At 42.0% G+C, this 20,162-nt stretch overlaps 1 protein-coding gene and 1 pseudogene across 4 annotated transcripts in view; one reads left to right on the top strand and one right to left on the bottom strand.

Annotated features, from left to right (window-relative positions):
• The window catches only part of Ufc1 (ubiquitin-fold modifier conjugating enzyme 1), a 26,235-nt gene extending 6,073 nt beyond the window's left edge, over nucleotides 1-20,162 (top strand). For 2 of the 4 annotated variants that reach the window (XM_034520198.1, XM_034520199.1), the window contains exons 2-7: nucleotides 16,162-16,355; nucleotides 18,563-18,630; nucleotides 18,774-18,837; nucleotides 19,135-19,211; nucleotides 19,458-19,548; nucleotides 19,748-20,162. In XM_034520198.1, coding sequence (XP_034376089.1) covers nucleotides 16,233-16,355; nucleotides 18,563-18,630; nucleotides 18,774-18,837; nucleotides 19,135-19,211; nucleotides 19,458-19,548; nucleotides 19,748-19,828 — 504 coding nt within the window. In that variant the 5' untranslated portion in view covers nucleotides 16,162-16,232 and the 3' untranslated portion in view covers nucleotides 19,829-20,162. Of the gene's footprint in view, nucleotides 1-13,702; nucleotides 13,829-15,954; nucleotides 16,356-18,562; nucleotides 18,631-18,773; nucleotides 18,838-19,134; nucleotides 19,212-19,457; nucleotides 19,549-19,747 lie in introns of those variants that run through there. The other 2 variants (XM_076914473.1, XM_034520197.2) reach the window with 2 other exon arrangements.
• On the bottom strand, nucleotides 8,128-8,204 carry LOC117722096 (small nucleolar RNA SNORA40; annotated as a pseudogene).

Here is a 20,162-nt window from a genome sequence, read left to right as displayed (position 1 = left end):
AGATACAATATACTGAGTTAAAAAAGGGCAGATTTTGCCTAATGAAGTTACCTTAGCACAATGTCATACAATAGCTTCTATGTTTCATTTTGTAGAGTTTGAAAATTTAAAATATGTACCTGTGTTACTACATCATATAATTGATATTTAAGATTTCAATGGGTTTTTGCCTTGAGTTCTGAAAAGGCTGATTGTGAGATTAGAGGTGATGGTTATCTTGGAAATGCCTTTACAGACTGAAGTAGATAATGCTTCAGCACGAGTCCATTAGAACACAACAATATTTTAGACACTGACATAAAATGTGTTACGGGTATATCTCCCAATCCTACAGGTGAAACAATTGTAGTGAGATCTTACAGAACTTTAAAGGAAATATTCATAGACCAGAAGGGGGTATGGGATCTCCCAGAGATAGGTTAAATAAAATTTTATTGACTTTAAATTTTTTTCATCTTTTTTTTGTAAGACAGGGTTTCTCTGTGTAGCCCTGGCTGTCCTGGAACTCACTCTGTAGACCAGGCTGGCCTTGAACTCAGAAATCCGCCTGCCTCTGCCTCCCAAGTGCTAGGATTAAAGGTATGCACCACCACGGGCCCGGCCAACTTTAAATTTTTTAAATGTCACTAAGACAGATATCACAGTTGCTGAAAAACACTGGATTTTAGAAAGTACTGATGAATTAAATCAGTCTATCAGTCTAATCAGTTGATTAAGTAGGTTTATAGCTGAAGCCTCTTTGTCTAGCATTTGAATAGGCTGCCATTCTGCAGTCTTGTCACAAGATAGTGCCATAGGCTTTAGATTGAATTCTTTTGAAGATCCTTTATTTTGAATCAAAGGATTCTCCAATCACTTTTCTATTGCCTCCACACTAACATTTATGTTTTACTGTCTATTCCTTCTTTAAGTCTGTTATATCCTGATCTCTCTTTAAAAAGGATAAACAAAATTGTAATCATTACTGAAAATATAATTATTTGTATGCTGATAATTGAAACAAAATTATACAGGGTCCAAGTACTCTCTTCTACATTGTTTTCCATATTTAAAATTTATTTACTTAATGTATATGAGTATACTGTAGCTGTCTTCAGCCACACCAGAAGAAGCTATTGGATCCCACTACAGATGGTTGTGAGCCACCATGTGGTTGCTGGGAATTAAGCTCAGGACCTCTGGAAGAGCAGTCAATGTTCTTAACCACTGAGCCATCTCTCCAGCCCCATTTTGTGTTTTAACATGGAAAATATTTTCTTTTTAATCTCCCTAACTCTCTCCTTTACAGAGACTTTATTATGCACATTTATAGAACATTTTAACTTATTTTTCTTTTCCTTCGGAGATCCTATTTTATTTCTCGTCCACTTCCAAACTTAATATTTATCTCTGTATGCAAGCTTATATAAATGATTACATTTTGGGATTGCTAGTTACTGTTCTACACCAGAGGCTCCTCTGTGTTTGGGACTTCTGGATCTCATTTTCCTGTACTCTGTCGCTCAGCATCAGTGGGCACCACACAGCCCCATCCTCTGATTCAGGCATGGCAGTTGGTGGCAGCTTCTGCTGTTCTCACCAGCCTCATACTCCACCTGGCTCCAGGGCTGCACTTGCTGCATTTAGCCTGCTGGCATTGGCTGGCAGCTCTGAGAAGTTTCTGGACCCACAGAAGGCATTCCTTGGGCTGGCATGTGCTTTCCTGTGCCAGGCTGCCAGCCATACTGCACCATGGGGAGGTCTCTTAAAGGAGCCATGGGCACTGGACCTTCATGAGAAACTGCGGTTGTTAGGGAAACATATTTCCTGCCTTCCACCTTGGACTTTTTCTAATACATGAATCTTTTGTGTAAGCTTGGATTCTGTGCCAAATGTTGAGCGGTAAATGTAATGGTGGACTGTTGGGCGTTGGCCTGGAGCTGCTATGTATTCAAATGTTAGACAATGGCCCTCAAGATCTGGTTGCCCCTGACAAGCAGATCCTTACATACACCAAGTGATGCTACTTAAAACTATTGATTAAAATAAAGTGGCTAGTCGATTACTGGAGAAAATAGAAATGGATGGTATTTCATTTACTGGGCTGAAAGTTGAAGGTAGGGACCATGAGTAGAGGAGGAGAGTGGATGAGAGTGAAGAGGGTAAAGGGTTAAAGAAGGTGGAGAAAACAGGTCACCATTAGATATGATAATTATTGACTGTTCTTCCAGAGGTCGTGAATTAATTTCCGGCTACCACATGGTGGCTCACAACCATCTGTAATGGGATCCGATGCCCTCTTCTTGTGTGTTTCTGAAGACAGCTGCAGTGTATAATAAATATACACTCATATAAATAAAAAAATAAATAAATCTTTAAAATAAATAAAATGGAATCCAAGTGCCCTGTCATGGTAGTCTCTGTTTCTCACAACAGAATATGTTTTCTCCTTCTTTCAGGGATTTCACTTTATTATTTTCAAACTTATATACATTGATTGTTCAGAAGTGAGGGGCTTCTTAGTCCCACTGTGGCTCTGTAAAAATGTTCCATCTGCCCCTTTGTGCATCTGCAGGCTCCTCAGGCCAATGGATGGCAGCTGTCTCCTCTTGACTTGGTCTAGCAGGCTGCCCTTGCTAGTTTTCCTGGACAACAGTTCGGAGCCACATCCACCTGCCCCAGTTCTGGGTCACAGTTTGTATGCTGAGGTTCACCAACAGGCATAGGACAGTTCTGGGGGCTCTGCCCCAGCTCTGGGGAGTTGCTCACCTGAGAGGTCAAGCACTGAGACTCTGGTTCCCCATTTGTTACATCCTGCTCACAGGCCTCCACTAGTTCCATCTTAAAGGGAATTAGCACCCGCCCTCCACCCCCTTCAGGAAACTGCATCCAGCTCTGGGAAGTGCTTGTTCCCCATCTTTCCTCCAGAATTCTCAGGCTCTAAGCTTGGGTTTCTATCCCTGCATTCACTGCACCAGATTGTCTTGAACCACCAGCTTCCAATAATGACACAGAGAATTATTTTTATTTATGAAAACTTAGGCCTTATAGCTTAGGCTTGTTCCCACTTAGGTTGTACAACTTAGCCCGTTTATACTAACCCACTTTTGCCATGTGGCTCATTACCTCTGTCTGGGCAACTGTTCATTCTTCCATGTCTGGCTGGCAAAACCTACCACACCTGATTCTTTCCTAATTCCCCTTCTGCCCAGAAGTCCCACCTTTCGTCTCCTGCCTCAGCTATAGTAAGATCTTTATTAAACCTATCTATAAGAAGATGCTTTAGGCAGGAAAGAAAGGACAGAGACACACCTTTCTACAATGTACAAAAAGATTATCCCAACAACTACTGGGAATGCTGTTGACTTTGTGACTGAGGAATGCCTGTTCTCAAAAGGTGCTGTGGCTTTAACTCCGATTATCCTCCTGCTGTTTCGTTTTTCTTTCTTTTCTTAATTTCCTTCCTTCCCTCTTTCTTTTTCTTCCTTTTTGACTTGACTGCCCTTTGATACAGTTCCTTTCCCTCCTTCTACCTGGGGGAAACTCCCTCTCTCTGGTTCAGTCACTGGGAATGAATCTTTAATTCTACCTGCATTTTTTTCAGTTGCTCAGCCAGTCTTTTATAAACAAAATACCCCAAAATGAGGAAAAACAGCAGCAGAAGGAGAAGACCTAAAAACCACAGGAAGCTCCTCCCAGCAACAGCCTCAGCAAACACCCTGTTGGCTTTTACAACAAAGTATCCATTCCTCCCTTCCCACCTGTTGCTCTACTGTACTTGAAACCAAGGCTCCCATGCTACCCTGCCACATTGGTGGCTACTTGTCTTTTAATGTTTCTTTTTCCTACAAATTGCCCCACTTTAGGCACCAACTGTAGCTTTTATTGTTACTTTTTCTTACTACTTCGTGGGTTCTTCTTCTAATTGTCTCCTAACAAAATCTTCTCTGGCTCAATCACCTTCTCCTGTCTCAGCTGTAGTCAATTGACTTCTTTTCTAACCCTACTCTCTGACCCTGACCCTATTCTTTTGTCTCCTGAAACCTCCTCAGTCCCACTCCTGAATCTCGCTCCTTCTGCCAACCTCTGCAGTTTTTTTTTTTTTTTGTTTGTTTTGTTTTTGTTTTTTTTTTTTTAATCCCCTCCTGTTCCAAGAATTCAAGATGCAACCAACACTGAAGGCCATAGTGTCCTTTAAAGGGCCAGACAAATAAAACATGCTACAAGATTGGGCATGACTCACAGATCTTCAATCCAGCACTCAGTTGAAGGCAGACAGTAAGGCCAGACTAATTTAAATAGTTAATTCAAGGTGAGCCAGGGTTACATATTGAGACCCTGTCTCAAGGGAAAAAGTACTTTTGAGTAATACATGCCAGATTAAAATTTAAAAGGTATAAAGAGAAGCACAGCAAACCACATGGCCCCCTCCTCCATTTCTTGGCAACCCAGATCAGGTCCTTAGCATTGTTTTGTTTTGGTTTGGTTTTTGGTTTTTCGAGACAGGGTTTCTCTGTGTAGCCCTGGCTGTCTTGGAACTCACTCTGTAGACCAGGCTGACCTCGAACTCAGAAATCCACCTGCCTCTGCCTCTCGAGTGCTGGGATTAAAGGCATGCGCCACCACCGCCCAGCCTGAATAGGTCTCTTACCTTGAGATTCTCTCATCTCAGCTTCTTGAGTATGGGGGATTATTAGCCTATTCCATCAGGACCTGCACAGTAGTTATTTTATTGAGACAAGGTGTTTGTCTTGTACCTTAGCTTGCCTCAAACTATGTACAAAAGAAGAACTTGAACTTCGGATCCTCTCTCCCCAACCTCCCAAGTGCCAAGACAATGTGCCTTTATTTCTTCTGTTTCATTTATTTTTGATTCAAGGTAACTATATCTAATACTAATTTTCTTTTGGTTTATCTAGGTGGCACATACCCTTTACTCTCAGAAACAGGGAGCCAGAGTCAGGCAGAACTCTTGAGTTTAGTGTCAACCTGGTATACATAGTGAGTTCCAGACTAGCTAGGGATACATAGAAAGACCTTGTCTCAAAACTTACAAATAACATTAACACTTTCTTTGGTTTGTTTCATAGTGTCTCTTTTCTCATACTGGGTGTTGAAATCAGGGTCTTGTTGATACCAGAGAAATGTTCCAGCAACTGAGCTATGCTATGTCCTCTGTCCTGTCATTTTATTTTATTTTTTATTTATTTATTTATTTATTTTTGGTTTTTTGGTTTTTTTTCGAGACAGGGTTTCTCTGTGTAGTCCTGGCTGTCCTGGAACTCACTCTGTAGACCAGGCTGGCCTCGAACTCAGAAATCTGCCTGTCTCTGCCTCCCAAGTGCTGGGATTAAAGGCGTGCGCCGCCGCCGCCACCACCCGGCCTATTTAACTCTCTTTGTGCACTTTTGTTTTATTAATTTCAAACTATATCATCCTGTGATGTTTTATACCCAGTCTTTTTCTTTCCTTATCATTTAATCACAAATTCAAACATTTTTACCTGAGCAGAAGTTTGGATGAGATTTCTTCTGCATGTTCTCTCTGTGTGTGCCTCACTTCTGCTTCCTGTGACGCTGCCTTTCACTCACGGAAGAGGCCGTCTAGCCCTGCATCCAACTCTGGCTAAGACTGGCCTGCCTGTGTTCCCCTGGTCCCTGGGCTGGGCTGCTGTTTACCAGCTCATGCCAGATCTCTCCTACTGCTGCATAGTCTTTTACTGTAGCTCTGGCTAGCCCCATGTTGGGTGTCACACTTGGGGGGTTGGGGAGGAAGGCAGTGGGGAAGTTTGCCCCATATCGGGCATCAAATATAAAATTAATTCAGGATTTTCTAGTTCCCAAATAAAGATAAAGACCTTATATTTATTAAAAGACGTCTTGCCCTAGAGCTGGGCATATATTCATCAATTACAATTCATCTATGACTGCCTACCTAGCCACATGTACCATTACCTGCCAACTTAGTCTTGCCCTGGTTGCTCTTGCTCTATTGATATCCTCATGACAACCCCTCTGGTGACCTCCTCATGGGGAATGCTCATGGTGAATCTCCTTCTCTGGTCTCCCTCAGAGACGCTCTCACTGGGATAGAAGTCCCGCCCCTTCTACTCCTGCCCAGCTATTGGCTGATCAGCTCTCAATTAACCAATCAGAGATGATTGAAAAACAATTTTTACACAGCATTGAGACAGGAGTTGCATGACAATGCCAATGTCCAGACAAAAACTAGATCTTGGGCACAGTAATCAACATCTGAATTCACAGTGCACAAAACTGTCCCCCAACATATCAAAGGCAAAGCTGCTCTTTTGGGGGTTGGTCTGGTGCTGCTACATATTCATATGCTAAATTCTGTACCCCAAGATCTGGTTGCCCCTGAGGAGGAGATCTTCACATATACCAAGTGATGCTATGTAAACCCTGCTCCCCAATTTAAATTAACTGGTTAATAAAGAGTTAGAACTTGTAATTGGGTTGTAGGGAGAGAAAGACAGGACTTGAGGATCGAGTGAGGGGGTCTCTGAAGAGATGAGAAGGAGAAAGGAGATGGATGGAGGAGAAGGCTGTCATGAGAGGAGATGGGTCATGAGCTGGTGGCCAGGAGAAACAGCAAGTAAGGGTCATTTGGCTGGGATATAATAGCTCCAAACCTGCCCAATCTAGGCTTACAGCCTGTAAATAAAATACTAGGACTGAGTGTCTTTCATGCAGGATAGCAAGAATTTATAATTCATTTAATACTGCTCCAGTAAAAAGAACAGAAAGGTTTGAAAGAACTGGAAAACATGTTCTGGCAAACAGTTGTTACAGATCAGAGGCCAAAATTAAAGTTGCAAGTGAATGACATTGAAATAGGTTTGGTGGATACAGGAGCTGATGTAACTACTATTTCACAACAATCTTGGCATTCAGAATGAACACTTTAAAGGGTTTATACAAAACAAATGGAAGAAAATGTAGTATGATTTATGTGTCTGGCCCTTTAAAGGACACTATGCCTTTCAATGCCTGTTGCCTCTTGGAATTCTGGGAACAGGAAAAGGATATTTAAAAAGACAGCAGAAGCTGGCAAAGAGTAGGAATGAGGTTAAACAGAAGAGTAGTATCAGAGAGGAGAGTTAGAAAAGAAGGCGGTTGGTGACAATTTAGCCTGGAGAAGCTGTCCTGAGCCAGAAAAGACATTGTTAGGAGAAGAACCCATGAAGAGCCCACAAAGAAAGTAGTAAAAAGAGAAAAAAAAAAATCAAACAGAAAATGTGAACAACCTAAAAGCAATTTTTGTCAATAAATTTTTATTTATTGAATATTTATTTATATTGATATATTAAACTATAAATTATATAAATTATAAATATAAAATAATATATAAATGTTTATAAATATATTTATATTATAAACATTACGAGGTGGTGGTGTAGCTGGGCGGTGGTGGCCTTTAATTCCAGCACTTGGGAGGCAGAGGCAGGTGGATTTCTGAGTTCGAGGCCAGCCTGATCTACAGCGTGAGTTCCAGGACAGCCAGGGCTACACAGAGAAACCCTGTCTCAAAAAAAATAAATAAAAAAAAATAAAATAAAAAAAATCAGTCACATACAAGATTTCTGGAAATAAACTGGGGTAATCTCAGCTCTTGGGAGGCAGAAGCAGTCAGATCTCTGAGGTGAAGGCCAGCCTGGTCTACAGAGAAAGTTCCCGAACAGCCAGGGCTATACAGAAAAACCCTGACTCAAAAAACAAAAAAACAAAACAAAAAAAAGATTCCTGAAAGCAACCCTTTCTCAAATAAAGATAATTTAATTAAGTTGTCTTATCAACCCTTTATTATTTTATCTCTCTTTGCAATAAAAACATACTTATGACAACTTTGAGTCTCCCCATTGAAGAATCTCTGGCTCTTTTTTTTTTTTTTTTTTTTCCAATTTACTCTAGGAATCATTTTAAAGTAAATCTTCTTGATTTCTTCTACCCCACATCTCTTAACAGTTCAGCTCATACTCTTTCCTAATTCACTCAGAATTCTAATCTGTAGGTAGAACATGCCAGTGTTACACTGAAGCGAACATCCATTCACAGGCATCTTCAACTATGACCTCATCTTCAAGACAAGCATCATCAATCCATCATCCCACTGAGCTGTCTTGTATGCCATAGTTTTTCTTGAATGTATCAAAACTCATATTGAGCAATGAGTTCTGAGTTGCAAAACAAAATTTATTTTTGTACCTGTGTAGCTTACTTGATTTTTACTTTTTGCCACTTTGTGTGGGTTATTCTCCTAACTGTCTTCTAAAAATATCTTCTCTGGCCCAGCTTAGCTTCTCATGGCTTAATGGATACCAACTGTCTTCTCACTGCTAGCTTAATCCACTTTCAACTGTTTTCTCAATCTCTTCTCTTCTCTAGCCCTATATCATCTTCCTTCTTCCTGTATCAACTATTTCCTTAACCCTACTCTCTGACCCTGCCCTTATGCCACCTGGACTCTACTAAATCCTAATACCCTCTCAGCCGCTGCTGGATTTTAAATATCCTCTCCTGTTCCCAGAAAAACAAGAGGGAATAGGCACTGAAGGTCATAGAGTCAAGCAGTTCTAATGGCTAAGCATTCCCAGAGAGTCAGCTGGCCAGCCACTGGGAATCCTTTAAAGGGACAGGTACACAAATCACACTGTAGACCTGTCTTCTCTGTTTTTGTCCACTGGTTGAACAAAAATGTAAGTGCTATAAACGTAAATAGTTTTAGCTGAATAGTGATGTCACATGCCTTTAAAGCCAGCACCCAAGAGGCAGAGGCACATGAATCCTTGTGAGTTTGAGGATAACCTGGTCTACACTAAGTTCCAGGACAAGGCTGCACAGAGAAACTCTGCCTTAAAAACAAAACAGTAAATGGACTTTAAAAGAATACATATGTAAACGTTTGTATTCTAACTTTATCATATTTCTCTTAGAAATATTTTTCTATTAAGTCATATTTCATAAATTAGCTGGATATAGTGGCATATGTTAATTGTAGCTTTTGGGAGGTAAAGGCAGGAATTGAAGCCCAGCAGCCTGGTCTCTGTATTGAGATCCAGGATAGCCAGTACTACATAATAAGGGAGACCTGTCTCAGACAAACAACAAAAAGACCTGATATACTGTCGGGGATCACAAAATAATAAATCAGAGATGGATAACGCTTTGTTATTCCGAGAGGTTTTATAATCTTCCACAGAGTCAAAGTCCCTTTGACCTCTTTTCTTCCTGTATTGGGCACAAATAGAAGCTTTGTACAAAATTCTTATCCGTCTTACTGGATTCAGGGAGAGAGGAAGACAGATGTAGCTAGATTTTGCTACTTTGTAGTGTGATTTATTTTATGTTCCTGGCCCTTTAAAGAATCCTATGCCCTTGAAATTCTTGGAATTCTGGGAACAGGAGAGGATTTTAAAAAAAAAAAAAGATTTATTTTTATTTTTTATTTATATGAGTACACACTGCAGCTGTCTTCAGACACACACTAGAAGAGGGCATCGAATCCCATTACAGATGGTTGTGAGCCACCATGTGGTTGCTGGGAATTGAACTCAGGACCTCTGACAGCAGTAAAAAAAAACAGCAGAAGCTGAGAGCTAGACTAGAATTGGGGAATAGGTAGGAGAAGTCAAGTGGAAACTTGAGAGTTCTTTAGAAAGTCAGTTGGATGGGGTTTTGCTGGGGCAGATGTGAACTTTTCATTAAAATGGATACAGGTGTGAAAGGCTAAGGCAGACTCACGAAGGAATGTTTCACTGAAGGCGACACCGGAGAGAAGACATGTGACGACGAAGGATTCTTCGCTAACGTATTGGTCTGCCCTACAGAGCTGCATAGTTGCGTTACTTGAGCTGCATTTGTCGGAACTTCCTAGAGAGAAATGCACCAAAAAACTTCTGTTGGTGTACTACAGTTTCTTGCTGCTTCCAGGCAAGATTGGGTGCTCTGGCTGATTGGATGCATGTGCTGAGGCAAGAAAGACACACGATGGAAGACACACGATGTTTGGAGCATATAAATAGGACTCAGTGAACAGAGACAGAGCTTGGCTTGCTGATGATACAGCTAGCTGTGAGATGCCTATGAATCTTTTGTCTTCGCTGATCCCTCTGACCCAGTTCCTTCCCCCTCTTTCTACCTAGAGGAAACTTCCCTCTCTCTCTGGTTCCTGGGAATGGACTTACTTGTTTTCCCTTTTCTTGCTTTGACATTTTCCAAGTTTGTCTATCTCTACTCAGTTTCTCTAACTGCACAGCCAATCTCTTTTTCAAAAAGAAGTGAGGGCAATGATCCCTCTTGTGTTTCCATTTCCTCCCTTTTTTGATTCCCAGGCTTTTCCATTTCCACTCATATTTTTTTCCTACTTGCTCAGCCAATCTTTCAGCCTTTTTATAAACAAAAAAGCTCAGAATGAAGAAAAGGAGGAGGAAAAATATCTGCTGCTGAAAACCACGCAGGTCATGTACCAACAACAACCTGAGCAAACACCCTGTCAACGTTTTGAAACAAAATATCCATCTCCTTTTCCTGCCTTTTGCTCTACAGTACTTGAAATCAACCCTCCCATTCTACCGCCTTGCCACATATTCGGCACCACTTGTAAGAAGGTGCCTAGCTATTTTAGAATAGTATCCAGTTCTCTTAACTCCCTGCCAGCCCTCCTCCCAATTTCTAGCCCAGCCCCTTCAAATGGTTCTCCCAATGGTTCCTCCCTCAGCTCCCCAACAGTCTGCTCAAACAGTGCCTTCTCCCAGTTTCCCCAATACTAAGAACTTCAAGCTATTACAACTGTTCTAGCCTATCTGCTCAGCTCAAATTCTCCTGGTTCAACTGTTTCCTAACAATACCTTCACCAACTGTCTACTCATCTTCTGCTAGCTCAGTCCTCTTTCTCAGCCTTAGCTGGCCTTTTTGTAACTTGCCTTGTTCACAAAAATCCAAAAGGCAACCAACACTAATGGTCATTGGGTCAAGCCATTCTAACAGCTAAAAATTTTTTAAAGGGCCAGTTGACTAGCAACTGGGAATCCTCTAAAGGGCCACATGTACAAGATAAATCACACTACAAGTCTTCCTGTACAATAATGTCTAGATCAATGCCTTAAAGATCAGAGAGACCTGTCTGGTTTTTTTGTTTGTTGTTTTTTATTTCTCCTTCCCATCCCAAATCCAATGTTTCTTTCCCTGATATAATAGTCGTTTTTCCTTCTATCCCACAAATTTGCCTTCAGGAGCTTTCCCACTTGTGAGCTGACTACTGTGTAGCCCTGGCTGTCCTGAAACTCCATCTTTAGACCAGGCTGGCCTCAAACTCAGAGCTCCACCTGCCTCTGCCTCCCAAATTCTGAGATTAAATGCATGCACAACCATGGCCCAGCTGTCAATTTTTTTGTTGTTTTAGACATTATTTTTTAGGACTGAATTATTTAACCAGGCTTGCTCTGCCACTTTGCTTAGCTGTGTTAGAATAATTTCCATGAGTCCCTTTTGTACTACTTTATTTCCAAAACCTGTAGTAGAGTAGGCATTCTATCAATATTTGCTTATAAATTAATGCTTCTTCTGAAACTAGGTGAACTTGAGGCCTTCCTCTAATCCTTTTTAATTTAACTCTAATATCCTGTAAGAATACTTGAAACAAGAATAAACTAAATTTGTACATAATAGACTATCTGAAAAACTAAATTTCTTAGTCCATTTTCTGTTTTACTCTGGTTTTCACTCTGAAATTATGAAAATCTTTGTCCTGCTGAGAGGGTTCTTTGTATATTGTGTACTGATTAATGGTCTTGAGTATTTGTCTATAGACTGCTCTTAATTCTGGCTCCAGGTCAGAACATCTTACATGAATGAGCCAGACTCCAAGAAATCAGGCAGGATTCTGCCCACAGCACAAACTTGTCCCTAGATATAACTTATAAGCTGTAAGGATCCTGCCTAACTTCTTGGAGTGTGCCCTTAGGAAATACTTTACAGAATTGAGGCATGCATATTGAGAGTTTAATCACATCTAGATCAGTCATTTTATTGTCATCATCATTATTTTTTGTGTACAAACAATATGCATGCCACAGCATCATATGTGAAAGGCAGAACAACCTTGTGGAGTCAGTCCCTTAATTTTATTTGGGTTCTGAAAATCAAATTCAGGCTTGGGTGGCAACTACTTTTGCCCTCTGAGCCATCTCAGCAGCCCTGGACCAGCGATTTTTAAAAATATCAATAGTTATGTCCCAATATGTTCAAAGAAAGTTTATTAATTTTTTAAGTTATTTTTAAGTGTGTATGAGTGTTTTGACTGCATGGTATGTGAAGTGGAAACTTAAGGGTTCTCTGTTAAATGAGTGTGTTGAATGGTGTTTTGCTGGGGCAAACACATGAAGGAGTGTTTTCCTGAAGTGGGCACAGGAGAAAGACTAAGGCAGTCTCATGAAGGAATGAACATTTTGCTGAAGCATACACAGGAGAAAGGATGTTCTACTAAAGCAAGCATATGAAAGGGCATGTGATGAAGGATTCTTTGCTAACAACACACATGTATTGGTCTGCCTCACACTGCGTAGTTGACCTCCATTTGTTGGGACTCTATAGGGAAAAATGCACCAAAAATTTCTGGTAGTGTGCTGAAATTTCTTGCTGCTTCCTTGGACTCGGGCTGATTGGCAGGGACGTTAGCTAAGACAGACACATGTGCTGAGGCAAGACCTGTGGTAGACACGTGATGATTAGAGGTTACAAATAGGACTCGACAGAGAGTGACGGAGGCTAAGCTTGGCTTGCTTATAGAGCTAGCTGTGCAAAGTTTGTGGGTCTCAGGGCATGGCTGAGAACTTCTCCTGGCATTCCTCCTGGTCCCACTGATTCGTGCCAAGGCTGAAGTCTGACTGTCTCTGCTAGGTAGTGCTGATCGTGTTTGCTGTCCCAACTCTACCAACCTAGACGGCTGCTGCTGTATCCCTGAAGTATTTGTGAGTGGATCAGGCTGCCTCTGCTGACCTGTGAGCTGAACTGCTGATTTCTAGACAACAGAGACAAGAGTTTCTCCAAAGAACCTTTCTTTCCTTCTTTCCTTCCTTCCTTCCTTCCTTTTTTTTATAAATTTATTTATTTTATGTATATGAGTACATTGTAGTTCTCTTCAGACACACCAGAAGAGGGTACCAGATCTCAATACAGATGGTTGTGAGCCACCATGTGGTTGCTGGGAATTGAACTCAAGACCTCTGGAAGAGCAGTCAGTGCTCTTAACCACTGATCCATCTCTCCAGCCCCCAAAGAACCTTTCTAAACAGGTCCACTTCCCCCCTATCCTTTCTTTTCCACTAGCTCTGTTGGGTGGAGGGTTACAAGGGAGGTTAAAACATTAAAGAGCCATCATTAAAAATAAGCTTTGAAAAAAATTAAAGTTACAGGTATGAATGTGCAACACATTGTAAAGGTATTATTTGGGGATTTTCTATGCCTCCCTTATTCAAGAGTAACGACCAGAGACCTTTATATGTATATATACGCTTCTTGCATTATAGCTGGGCAGATACTCTTCTATTCTAACCCAACTATGCTGGCTATTTCCCAGCCATGTGCCCCATTACCAGTATTCTAGGTCTTGCCCTGGCTGCTTCTGCTCTGTGTCCTCATGGTGACTATCTCTACCTGGGACTCCCTCACTGGGATTACAAGTTCTGCTTAACTCTCCTGCCCAGCTATAGGCTGATCAGCTCTTCATTAACCAATCAGAGATGATAAAGAACAATTTTCATACATCAAGATGGGAGATGCTCCAGTAATAATGACCATGTCAATGTCCAGACTGCAACCAGATCTCTAAGGTAAAGAAGTCAGCATCTGAATACACAGTGCACAAAGCCATATGTGTGCCTGGTGTCCTTGAATTCCAGAATAAGGTATCATATCCTCTGGAATTGAAATTATGGCAAGTGGAAGATGGCAGCTTATAACATAAAATAGTATACAAGCTGCAGGAAGTGCTGTTGGGTGGTCGGTTCAGATTCAAGCTTATTATGGGTAACTATACAAAACTGACTTCTATTGTTTCAAAAGGCATAGAACATAACAGAATATGTAATCAATCTTGCAATTGATTACAAAGAAAGTGTCCTAGTCACAGCAGAAACATATGAGAAAGTTTCCTTATAATGGCAGGCTAGCCAGGTAACATTTTACTTAGGCCTTAATAGTTTACCTAGGCCCTAATATCATCACTGCCTGACAAGTAATAATTTGTTGTTGTTAAGAGTTATTTATTTTATATATATTCGTACACTGCCACTGTCTTCAGACACACCAGAAGAGGGCATCTGATCCCATGACAGATGGTTGTGAGCCACCATGTGGTTGCTGGGAATTGAACTCAGGACCTCTAGAAGAGCAGTGCTCTTAACTACTACACCCTCAGCTCTTAAAACTATTTGTCCCAGCACTTGGGAGGCAGAGGCAGGCGGATTTCTGAGTTCAAGGCCAGCCTGGTCTACAGAGTGAGTTCCAGGACAGCCAGGACTACACAGAGAAACCCTGTCTTGAAAAACAAAAACAACAAAAAAAGACTGTTTGTGTGTGTTTGTTTCTTCAGCTAGAAACTGGAGAGACAGTTCAACAGTTAAACACACTTGCAGAGGACCAGTCTTCAGTTCTCAGAACCCATATGGAAGTAATGTCTGTAATTCTGGTTCCAGGGTATTTGCTGCCCTTTACTGGCCTCTACTGGCACTGCATGCACATGGTACCTTACATACATGCTGGCAAAACACTCACATAAAATACAAATATTTAAATTTAAGTTGAAGGGGTACACATGCCACATCACATAACATAGGTCAGAGGACAACTTTGTGAACTCAGTTCTCTCCTTCCATCTTTATGTGGTAGCCAGGCTGTTGCTAAATGTACCCACTTGATCCATTTCACGTTTTTCTACTTCTTGTCTTGTCTTGTTTTGTCTTGACTTTCTTTCAGTAGGAGGTTGTTTTGGGTTTTGTTTTGGTTTTTGTATTTTTTTTGAGACAGGGTTTCTCTGTGTCTCTGTGTAGCCCTGGCTGTCCTGGAATTCTCTCTGTAGACCAGGCTGGCTCTCAAACTCAGAGATCAGCCGGCCTCTGCCTCCTGAGATTAAAGATGTGTGACACCACCACCCTGGAGCTTGTTCTCTTTGAAACAGGATCTCATTGTCAAAGTAGACTCACCAAGGTTACCTCTGGAAGCCTCTGCCTCCCAAATGCTGGGATTGAAGATGCAACCACAGCACCTGCCATATATGGGGTTTGTTCATTTTAGACTGAGTTGCAGCAATCTTCTGACCTTGACCCTCAAGTTTTGGGATAACAGATGTGGGGCATCATGCTTACTGAGGTTTCTTGGTTTCAAACGAATTTAGAAATTACCTGACCAGCATTTGGGAGACAGAGGCAGGCAGATCTCTCTGTGAATAGGAGGCCAGCCTGGTCTAATTAAAAAAAAAAAAAAAAAAAACCAACAACAACAACAAAGAATTACCAGAAGACTTGTCATAGGCTTAGATAGGCATTCAGTGACTGTCCTCTAGCCATTTGGGTAATTCATCTAAGAAGAAATCGTTTCTATATACTTAATGTATAGCACACAAAAGATATTCAGTAACTCTTTGGAAAAAAGTTTAGGTCGGTTTTAAAACCTAAACACATTAATTTTGGCATAAGCAATAGCTCCGGGCCATCCTGTATGTGTTTGAGGCAAGTCTGGGATATACAGGACCCAGTGTCCTTTAAAAACAAACAAGCTCATGGGCTTCCTAAATCAGTTGTGTTAATTATTCAGGGCAGCGAATGAAACTAAGAAAGTCACTCTGAAGCACAAACACGTAAATTGCGCATTTTAGTTAGGAGATGGTACTTTGAAAAGTGTCTAGAAAACCTGAAATTCAAACAACTTTCCTGGTTTGGGAAGATCTTAAGAGTTTTCCCAAGATTGCTTCTGAGCATGAACGGAAGTCGTTCTCTGAGCCGTCTCCGGTGATTTAATGATAGGTGCCATAGTCTGGACAGAGTAACCCACCTTCGTTCTGCTCTTCTGGACGCTGACACCAATGGGTCAATTTTATTTTCTTACAAATAATAAAATAAAAATCGAGTGCATTTAGAGACCGCTTTAAGGCCTCATCTTCCCACAGTAAAGATGGCGACGCCGTGAGTAAGTTACAAGCAACTCCACTTCCGCAATTTTCTTGCGCCCTGGTCCAAGATGGCGGACGAGGCCACCCGGCGGGTCGTGTCTGAGATCCCGGTGCTGAAGACTAACGCCGGACCCCGAGATCGGGAGTTGTGGGTGCAGCGACTAAAGGAGGAATATCAGTCCCTTATCCGGGTCAGTTTTACTCCTATGGTTGACAGAGTAGCAGAGGGGTGGAGGGTAATCAGGTGTCCTAGGGAATTGGCTCCGGGTGGAAGCCGCTTCCGGTTTTTAAGTTTAAAATCTAAATTCATATAAATGCGAATGTTTGGGGGCAATGGGGGTGTTACGGGTGGCGGGAGGGAGGATGCAGAAGAGATTCCGGTTAGGGGCACAGTAGGGCTAGATCTTGAAGGAAAAAAAAAAAAAAAGCAGTATTCTGGGAAGGTGACGTGTGTTTCTCTCTGCCAGGTGTTTGCTCTGCTGGCTGTAGGAATAGAGGGTCAAAAGTATTTCTTAGAGCCCGAAGAAATCTCGGTGCATCACCACTCTTCTTTCATTCTTAGTGATGAAATGAGTGGAATAAATGTCAGAACTGAAAACCTAAAGTGTTTAGGGGTAGAGATTTAGATGTTTTTAGTTATAAATTAGTCACCCTTTCAGCCAATTCCTCTGTTATGGGAAGATAAAGATGCCCTCCTTTTGGTGCGTTCTATCTGCTTCAAAAACCAATAGATGGCTTGCATTATATATCGCCTCAGTGAGAAATTGGCTGAGTGCTTGCTTAGCATGCAAGATGTCCTGGGTTCTATCTCTAGCACCTCATAAATTGATGTCGCTCATTCATTCTCAGTACCCAGGATGTGGAGGCAGGAGGATTGAAAGCTCAGGTCATTTTAGACTGCATAATGAATTCAAAGCCAGTCTGGACTATATGAGACCCTAACTCAATCACAACAACAATAAAGCGTATTATTGTGTTAAAGAAACAGAAGCATAAGAATATGTTTTTGTTTAATCCCATGTGTGGGGAATATGGGGCTGCTTCAAAGCAGCTAGCTATGACTTGACTTGTGCTCTAGCAGAGGCTTGGTTTTGCTAGCTGCAGATAGTTTCCGTGTTGCATGACAATTGGGATTCTGGGAAAATTTTCAGAAGGTATTTAAAGGCTAGAGCTCTGTTACCTTTGGTGCTTGTCGGTCACTCAGCTGTGGTTTGTTAGTAGTCTTTCTCAAAGAAGAAGCAAGAAAGAACTTAGATTCAGGTAATCCCCCCATCTCCTACCTCCCCATTTCTCCCTCCTCCTGTATTTTTCTTTCTCTCCTATCTCGTGATAGGGGATGAAGCCGGTGGAGAAAGTGAGAAATCATAAAGTAGCTAAAATGCCAGCTATAGTAAGGCTTCTTAGAAGTGGTAAAACTTGAAGTATGAACACAGGGCTAGAGGGAGTTGTCTCAGTTTGTAAAGCACCTTCTACTAAGCCTAAACAACCTTAGGTTGATCCTGGAAACCCACAGTAGAAGACAACTGGCTCCTTCAGGTTGTCCTCTAATTACCATAGGCAACACCTTGGCATGGCTACACACACACACACACACACACACACACACACACACACATTAGCATATAAAACATAAGGGTAGGAAAACAAGGCGGAAGGGTACTTCTTTTAATTTCTTTCTTTCTTTTTTTTATTTATTCATTTTATGTATATGAGTACACACACCATTGCTCTCTTCAGACACCCCAGAAGAGGGCATCAGATCCCATTACAGTTGGTTGTGAACCACCATGTGGTTGCTGGGAATTGAACTCAGGACTTCTGGAGGAGCAGTCGGTGCTCTTAACCACTGAGCCATCTCTCCAGCCCCCGGAAGGGTGCTTCTTAATAAAAAATAATGGGAGCTACAACCAGTTGTTAAAAATCAGGCTGTAAGAGATAGCTCAGCGGTTAAGAGCACTGACTGCTCTTCCAGAGGTCCTGAGTTCAATTCCCAGCAGCCACTTGGTGGCTCACAACCATCTGTAATGGGATCAGGTGCCCTCTTCTGATGTGTCTGACAGCTACAGTGTGCTCATATAAATAAAATAAAAATAAGTAAAATTGTTCAAAATCATACTAAAGAGGAAGTAACCATTTTCTTTCTTTCTTTCTTTCTTTCTTTCTTTCTTTCTTTTTTTTGACAAGAGGGCTGCCCTTGGCTCCAGTGCCCGTGCATTTGTTGTGTGTGTATGTGTGTGTTGTTTGCTTTTTGTTTTTTATGTCAGGGTTTCTCTGTGTAGCCCAGGCTGGCCTCCAACTGAGAGATCTGCTTGCATCCTGGGTGCTAGGACTAAAGATGTTCACCACTACTACCTGGCTACAGCTCCCTTTTCTCCAAGATCTCATTTTCTGTTTTCAGTATGTGGAGAACAACAAGAATTCAGACAATGATTGGTTCCGACTGGAGTCCAACAAGGAAGGAACCCGGTAAGCAGGCCCTTGGGAGGGATGGGTCAGAGCCTCACCTAGAGTTCCTAATTCCTGACATGTGCGTCTTCCAGTTTAGTGACCTAAGCAGAGATGTCATTTGCATATTCTGGGAATGGTCTGAGGTTTGGTCTCTGTTGCAGGTGGTTTGGGAAATGCTGGTACATCCATGACCTCCTCAAATACGAGTTTGACATCGAGTTTGAAGTGAGTGTGGTAGAATGGGAGGTGTGAAGGTTAGTAGAAAAGGGTTGTGAGCTGACTGTTGACAAGCTAACCTTTCATGGAGGGACCAAATAAAGCTTTTAAAGTGGGAGGGGAAAACTGAGGTTTGAAGCAGCCGTGTAACAGTTACTAATCTCTGTGTCTAGCATCCTCGTATGTACATGCTGCTTGGGGAATCTGCGGAACAAGCCGTTCAGCCAAGAGATACACGTGTTTGATTAGATTAGTTCATTTTCCCTCTTACTTCTCTGTTTTATTATGGCTTTGTAATTTCTTCAGATTCCTATCACGTATCCCACTACTGCTCCAGAAATTGCAGTCCCTGAGCTGGATGGGAAGACAGCAAAGATGTACAGGTAGGACTGACTGGGAGGTGAGAAAGAGCAAAGGTAGCCTTGGGGAAAGCTCAGGAGATGAGTGGCTTCCCCAGAGCTGCTGCTCCAGAGTCCAGAGGGAGTGCGGGTCTCCTATGTCAAGCCTGTGCAAAGTACTTAGCTGACATTGCTCCATTCTGAGCACAATAGTCTTCCTGTGTTCCCAAGGGGCTGCTATACATAAAGCCAGTTTTGTGTGTCATCACCTTCCTCTTGTCCTTCTCACAGGGGTGGCAAAATATGTCTGACTGATCATTTCAAACCTTTGTGGGCCAGGAATGTGCCCAAGTTTGGACTAGCTCATCTTATGGCCCTGGGGGTAAGTTTGTTATTCTTGGTGTATGAGAGGAAGAGGGAGGGTTCAGGGATAAGCAATATCACACACATAGCCGAGACTAAACATCCCTTGGGCATGTCCTCCTAGACGCTAGGACCTAGAGTCTCTAGGAAGGAGGCTTAGGTGGAACAAGAGGCATGGACTGTGGCAGTAACCTCACAGGGTTTCCCTTGCATTGCAGCTGGGTCCTTGGCTGGCAGTGGAAGTCCCTGATCTGATTCAGAAGGGTGTGATCCAGCACAAAGAAAAATGCAACCAATGAAGGATGAAGCCTCCAAGGCAGGACAGAGGGACTGTTGCTAGGCTCTATTCCTGTTTTCTCCTTTCTCATGATTCCATCAAGGGGTTATCTCTCTCTGGCTGTTACAAAGTAGCTGGAGGGACAACTAACAAAATCCAACAATAGGACAAGGTCACAACTGTTTCTGAATTAAGCTGTACAGAGAGGTGGAAGATTTGGGCCTTGAAATAGGCAATTTGTATTCCTTCTCCAAGTAGAGCCCTGGAGGCATTTTGGAGGCATGAGGTGTAACTGACAGCATATAGCTTTTTGGTTTCTGGAGACAACCTGTCAATAAAAGCTGCTTTCCACGGTG

The sequence above is a fragment of the Arvicanthis niloticus genome, chromosome 16, assembly GCF_011762505.2.
Source record: "Arvicanthis niloticus isolate mArvNil1 chromosome 16, mArvNil1.pat.X, whole genome shotgun sequence".
Taxonomy (NCBI): Eukaryota; Metazoa; Chordata; class Mammalia; order Rodentia; family Muridae; genus Arvicanthis; species Arvicanthis niloticus.
Note: the sequence above shows the minus strand (reverse complement) of the source record. Positions and strands in the feature narration are given on the sequence as shown.